Source organism: Oculina patagonica, chromosome 7 (genome assembly GCF_052425735.1).
Source record: "Oculina patagonica isolate OP01 chromosome 7, crgOcupat, whole genome shotgun sequence".
Taxonomy (NCBI): domain Eukaryota; kingdom Metazoa; phylum Cnidaria; class Anthozoa; order Scleractinia; family Oculinidae; genus Oculina; species Oculina patagonica.
Window position 1 is genome coordinate 1,107,299 of NC_135764.1, and position 7,081 is coordinate 1,114,379.

At 38.4% G+C, this 7,081-nt stretch overlaps 1 protein-coding gene and 1 pseudogene across 2 annotated transcripts in view; both read left to right on the top strand.

Moving 5' to 3' along the window:
* The window catches only part of LOC144660022 (chondroitin sulfate glucuronyltransferase-like), a 21,632-nt gene extending 16,816 nt beyond the window's left edge, over window positions 1–4,816 (top strand). The window contains exons 7-8 of the mRNA XM_078520566.1: window positions 1–132; window positions 4,088–4,816. The exon at window positions 1–132 is cut by the window's left edge and continues 84 nt beyond it. Of these exons, the coding sequence (XP_078376692.1) occupies window positions 1–132; window positions 4,088–4,315 (360 nt within the window). The 3' untranslated portion in view covers window positions 4,316–4,816. The remainder of the gene's footprint in view (window positions 133–4,087) is intronic.
* Window positions 1–7,081, top strand: part of LOC144660023 (uncharacterized) — a 101,546-nt pseudogene that overhangs the window by 6,524 nt on the left and 87,941 nt on the right. The gene's annotated exons all lie outside the window — the stretch shown is intronic.

A 7,081-nucleotide genomic window follows, 5' to 3' on the forward strand; every position in this document is an offset into this window, starting at 1 on the left:
AAGGATACGGGGCACTGGGACCAAGGACCGAGGGACATGGCTTGCTTTGATAACAAGGACTATAAAGACCTGAGAATGAACAGTGACGACTTCTTGAAAGAACACAAATCAGATGCACCAGATTTGATGGAGGTAAAAACAAAGTTTTTCTAATCTCCTTAGCCAATCAAAGAGCAAACAATTGCAGGTGCACTCTACGTGATCCAAACTATTAAACATAACTTAGTAGAAACTCATTCGTGTTGTATTGGAAATCCGCTAATCTGATTGGTTCTCCCACTGTTTTCTATTCGCCGTTATAGTTCATCACTAAATTTTCTCCGATTCTGATTGGTTTAAATTGAACACGTGACGCGATAGTGCCCGTCCGCCGGAGGGCACTATCAGCCCATAGTGCCCTCCCGTGAAAAATGCCCGGATCGATAGTGCCCGCCCGTGACTGTTTTTTTGTAAACAATCTGCCTGCAGACAAAAAAACCCAACCAAATTTACTGCATTTAGTGGGTTTCTCGTCTGGACCCGTCTGGTTTTGTTTCGTTTGTTAAATTTCGGCTTTCAATTGAGTTTTTTATCCTCAAAAGTAAAAAAATTCACGATGCTTGTTTTTGTATGTGCGCGCGGAAGAAAATTTAGTGGTGAACAATAAAGACAGTAGAGTTTCTGTCTCGGAACTATCGGCCTGATAGTTGCCCCTTGGAAATTTGATGTTCTTAAAACTAGCATATTTGCCCTCGAAGCTTCGCTTCTCGGGCTAATATTTGTTTTAAGAACATCAAATTTCCGCGGGGCAACTATCAGCCGATAGTGCCTCGACAGAAACACTTTATTGTTAAAATAGAACACGATCGAGCGCCCGCTGCTCATGAAAGGGACAATTATTCTTGAGTTTTGGCTCAAAAGTACATAAAAATATGCAGTGCGGTGTGGACTGCAATCCTAAAATAGAGTTTCTACTAAAACAATTAGACTACTCACCCTCGTTAGTGCAGAATGCACTATTGTGATGGTTTGGTGGGTTGGCGTCTGCTAAACCCCTAAACTACTAACCCACTAAACCGCTAACGCGGTGTAAACTTTTAATCACCAATTAATTAATTAATATCAATTAATTAATTATTTCTGTAAAGGGGGGAGGGGATGGAGAGAACCTGACCGTGTGCCCTTGGTAAAACGGGGAGTATATTTACCACACTTACAATTGAAGAACTCAAGGTATATATTTGTTTCAGAAAGCACTATGCTCTCCTTGTGGTACAATTCTTTCTGGAACAAAATATTTTGTGCTAAACGCATGCGCAGATCAGTCTACATCACGAACATTGCGTGTTTCTTCTGCAGAAGGATTCGTGTAGACTCCGTGATGCCAAGTTAAAACCACAAATTAATTGAATTAAACACTAAGTCGTCATAGTGGTTCATGTGAAATAATTCTTGATATTGCAACGCTGTTTTCTTAGAAAAGGTGATCTAGCACCTCATAATCAATTGATAATATCTGTGTTATAATCAATGTCGCCTTGTTTGCAGAAATTAAATCACGTTACCATATCATCATGTTACATGTTTTTGACAAAAACAAAAGTATCTCGTTTGCTGTTTCAATATCAAACTGAAATTCAAGCTATCGAAAATTAAAATAACAGGGACGTGTTTAGAAATTCCTGTAGAATCCGTGGCGTTAATTTAATTAAACTTAAAAAGCATCACAGCGATCTGCGAGAAAAACAACAGTATCTCCATCGGTTGAACTAATCTCCGTTTTATTTTGTAAAACCTCTGCCTCTTAAGTTGTTTGAACATGCTTTCATGACGGTTACGACATTTCTTGAAAGAAATCTTCACACATGCTTCTCGGCTTCATGCTTGAGTAAGCGCGTGACGTGTTTACCAGACCGTGGCGAGAGCATGATCTGGCGCACGAAATGCGTTAGCGACAATTTCGGGGAAAAAGCCGCAATTTTTAGCGAGAATTTCGGGGGGGGGAAGTCGCAATTTCGACATTTTATGCTTTGTCATTCATAGTTTGTGCCTGCTCGTGCACTGTTCTGAAAATTTGTAATTTTTTAGGTCGTTTTTAGTGCAGAATGCACTATTGTGATGGTTTGGTGGGTTGTCGTCTGCTAAACCCCTCAGGCGCTAAAGCACTATGGTGTAAACTTTTAATCACCAATTAATTAATTAATATCAATTAATTAATTATTTCTGTAAGGGGGTAGGGGGTGGGGAGCAACAGACCGTGTGCCCTTGGTAGAATGGGAAGTCTATTTACGACACAATTGAAGAGCTCAAAGGTATATATTTGTTTCAAAAAGCACTATGCTCTCCTTGTGGTACTATTCTTTCTGGAAGAAAATTCTTTGTGCTAAACGCATGCGTAGATTAATAGACGTCATGAACATCACGTAATTCTTCGTGCGGAAGGATTCCTGTAGACTCCGTGGCGCTAAGTTAAAATCGCAAATTAATTGAATTAGACACTAAGGCGTCACAGCAGTTCATGTGAAATAATTATTGTTATGGCAACGCTGTTTTCTTAGAAAAGATGATCTGTTGTAACATCTCATAATTCAGAAAAACCGAATTCTTTAATTAATCGATAATATCTGTGTTACAATCGATGTCGCCCTGTTTGCAGAAAATAAGTCACGTTACCATGTCATCACGTTACATCCGTTTTCGACAAAAACAACGGTATCATGTTACATTCGTTTTCAAGGGAAAGGAAAAGTATCTCGTTTGCTGTTTCAATATCAAACGGAAATTCAAACTAACGAAAATTAAAATAGCAGGACGTGTTTAGAAATTTTGTATCAAAGCCTAACGTGATGTGCTTTCAATGCGGTAGAATTCTTGTAGAATCCGTGGCGTTAATTTAATTAGACTCTAAGGCATCACAGCAGCCTAAGAGAAAAACAAAGGTATCATGTTACAAACCTTTGCACGAAAAGCACTTGTAAATATCATGTTTGCTGTTTCAATGTCAAACTGAATTCAAACTAACGAAAATTAAAATAACAGAGACGTGTTTAGAAATTTTGTATCAAAGCCTAACGTGGTGTGCTTTTCAATGCGGTAGAATTCTTGTAGAATCCGTGGCGTTAATTTAATTAGACTTTAAGGCATCACAGCAGACTAAGAGAAAAACCAAGGTATCATGTTACATCCGACACTTCCTTTCCTTTGATTTGTTCTTCATCAGTTGACTAACTTCCGTATCATTTTGTAAAACCTCTGCCTGAGAGGGGCTTCGTGTGAAAGCGAAAAACTCTTTAGTGTTTGAACATGCTTTCGTGAAAGAAATCTTCACACTACGTGCTTCTCGGCTTCATGCTTGAGTGAGCGTGTGAAAAAGCCGGCTTCCTTGACTAAACAACTGCATTTTAACGTCGATTGATCGGCCGTGTGTGTGACCTTTTACTAAAGGAAATCCTTCTCCGGTATATGGGCTGTCACATGATTTTGTGATTTGCTTCAAGGAAATCCTTATCCTGTATATGGGCTTTCACATGATTTTGTGATTTGCTTGATGTCAAAATCGAAATGTATCACGATCGGTCGTTCAACATCTTACAAGTAAACATGAAATTTAAACTGAAAAAGCTTTAAACTGAAAAAGTGAACTCATTGTATGTATTCTCAATCAAAGTTATTATAACAATGTCAATTGATTGGCCATATTGCATTCTGCACTACCCTTTGAGTCTCTGAGTTTTCTTTAGCGATGGTCAACTCGGCTGTTCGCTCGATAGATAGATACTTAATTGAAGTTTTAAAATTACAGCATAATGGTTGAATTGGATAAAACTTTACAAATATACAAATAACGCTAAAAAAATATCTAAAAGATGATCTATTTACATAAAAGCAAGTTTAAAAAGTTAAATTAATTAAGTTAAAAATACAAGCAATAACAAAAAAGGGGAAAAAAACTCAAGCTCGTAGGCTGACTGTTAATTAGATATTGATTGGCCAGGGAATAGCGAAGCTAGCATTTTGTTGCACGAGTCGCAGCGAAACGACGAGATTCATTAAAAAGAGATTGTCATGAGTCTTTTTATTCATTTAATTCTTCGCTTTTCTTTTGCAGGTGTTCGCCGCAAGTCCCTTGCACGTTTTCCAAGCAGTTGACATTGATTTAAGAAAACGATATCAAAACGTCACGTGCGATCCGCACCTACAAGAGGATAAATATAACGAGTGTCTCACAATCAAGGCAGAAGGGATGGCTTCTCGCTCCCAGCTCGCTCTCCTCATGTTTGAGATGGAACAGAAGGTTCAGGGGAATGGGGCGACAGAAGTGCATCAATTACGATAGCTAGTTGCAGTGCTAATGAGGGATAGACCATTAAATTTTTGAGGGTATGGAGTTGAAATCTGCCAAAAAATTCCTGCTCAGCAAAAACTGAGAAAAAAGCGTAAGTATATCGAAAGGGCCAAAACAATGTTGTACTACCTGAGGTTAGGACCCCTCCCCCCCCCCCCCCCCCCTTCAAAAATATAATGGTCCATCTGTAATAGAGCTTTATAATAACCTAGCCTCCCTGGAAAACGTTATTTTGAGAAAAGCGTTGCGTGACGACCCTGCGGAGAGATTCTTTTGACTTGTCATGCAATCTTTCCTCGAAGATTACGTGACAAACAAAATGAAAGTCAGCGTTTTCTTCTTAATTTCAATACAACCTAGCATGCAGGTCATGAGAAAGGAGGTACTGATTAACAGGGAAAATTGTCATAATATATTGTTAAATTCTACGTTATACACTTGTATCTTGATTCTAACGCTTTATAATAATAATAATAATAATAATAATAATAATAATAACATGGAGTACCTAGAGAACCTGTGAGTCATGAAAATATTTATATATGTTGTTGGGTTGGGGGGGGGGAGGAAATTGGTAAAAAAGGTACCCCCCAAAAGTGAAATCCCCGCCCCCCGCAAAAAAAAAAAAAAAAAAAAAAAAAAAAAATAATAATAATAATAATAATAATAATAATAATAATAATAATAATAATAATAATGATGATGATGATGATACTTTATTTTATGGACCCGTCAATGATCTATTTTCGTGCTTTTTACGTAAAGCGAGTCGCTATTTGAAGATAAGTATACATAAACCTATTTAACAACCCTTGTTCAATATTTAAACATGTGAAAGATATTTGCAGTAAGATAAAACAGTCCTTCGCCTTAGAAAGTCCGAGAACGGATTTTATGTTTTAGGTTTGGATCACTCCATTAGACAACAGAAAAAGTAATAGTACCAAAACAAATTTTATTAGATTGCCGCCGGCTCTCAATCGTTGTTAGTTCTCGATATATTTAAGATTGGAAGCAATGTGCAATCTAACGAAATTGCACAAGATTGCAAATAATTTATATTACTGTAACAACTAGTTAGCAACAAATGATAATTGATAGGAATAATTAACTTAAAGACACGATTGAGCTAGTTTTGTACAAGTAAAACTCCAATAAATGTATTTTGAGAGTCAGAGGAATTATCAATGGTTGTATCAGTTTTAATAACCAGCTAAATTGATAACGACAAAATTTTTACACCAAATAAGAGTCAGGGCTAAAAAGACTTTGTAGAAGAAAATACGATGCGTTTTTCCTTGTCGTAAAAGTAGAACAAAGTTACTTCCAATGCCCGATTCCCTATATGTCGCGCGCCTGCAGAGAATCATAGACGTTGTATTCATCATTGCTACATATATCTCGCGTCATCTCTCGCATGTTTTGAAGAATACATGTACCCGCGCGTCATAGAGGGCATTGGCAGCTCAAATCCCAACAAAATTCACGAGTCATTTAAAATGTCGTGCAATTTTCGGAATCACTTACTTGAGACGATGTTGTCGTGTCATTTGGAATCGCCATCAGTTTTAGTTCAGAAAACTTGTAGCTTATCTTAATGGGCAAAACTCAATCCAAGCAATTTTTAAAGTTTTCTTTTCGTTCAATTTGGAGCGCCGAACATCAGTATACGGCACGTAAAATTGACCGAACATAGCGCGCGTACTATCTAAGGCTCCTTTTTTCGCGTGAAAGATTTCGCCCCAGACTTCTCGCCGATTCTTTACGCTCGCCGGCTAATTTTCCCGTCTTCGCTTCTGCCCGTTGGAGGGGGGGGGGGGGGGGGGATACTCCTTATGCGGAGAGGCTCCGCCCGTAAGGGGTACCTTTTACAGACTGTCGGTGTAGGGTAGATTTTTCCAACCCATCAAACGGTCCATTAAGGGTTATTCAAGTGAAAAATTATGAAAGATGCAGTCTTTCGCAACCGTTATTTGGATCGTCTCGCATTGTTCAAACTTGCGCGCTCCAAGCAGCTGTTTTCAATTTTGTTTCGTCATCTTTTTCTCCACCCGAACGAAGACGTAACTAAATATTCGCTTTCTAAGGAAAATAATCTTTTTTTAACATTTTACACCGTTAAAACTTGTGGACAGATTGCCAAAGCGAAAAGAAATATGCATTTTCGTACTAAAACGTATGTGCGGTTTTGGAGCCTGTCGCGCATGGCATTTTTTGCACGTCAGTTAAAAATTAAGAGCAAGTATAGGCAAAAGCATAGGAATATAAGAACAAACACACGTATTCTCATGTTGTCCTCACAAGGAATAAGCATAAGCCTAAGGAAACAAAATTATGCTTATGCTCATTCTAATTCTTAGTGAGGAGAGCGTAGGAATACCTGTTCGTTCTTCTTATGCACACTTGTGTTTATTCCACGTGAGGGCAGCATAGAGGATATGTGTTCGTTTTTAATAAGAGCTTATGTTTATGCTTGTACTTGGGTTTATGCCTACGCTCATCCTTACGCCCAATAAGAACCAGCCTTAAAATAATCATGTCTCGCTAGTGTTGCGCGCAGTTGAAGTTCTAATTTTCGCAAAGATAATGGCACAACGCTGTAACGAAATTTTGTGCGTTCCTAAGGCTTGTATTAGTAAGCAACGTTTTACGCGCATCTTGTCTCGCGAAGGCTTAACACCCGGGAGGGGGGGGGGGACTCCTATATGGAAGGGACGGGGATGTGCATCGTCTCGCTCAGGGGTATAAATTTCGGAC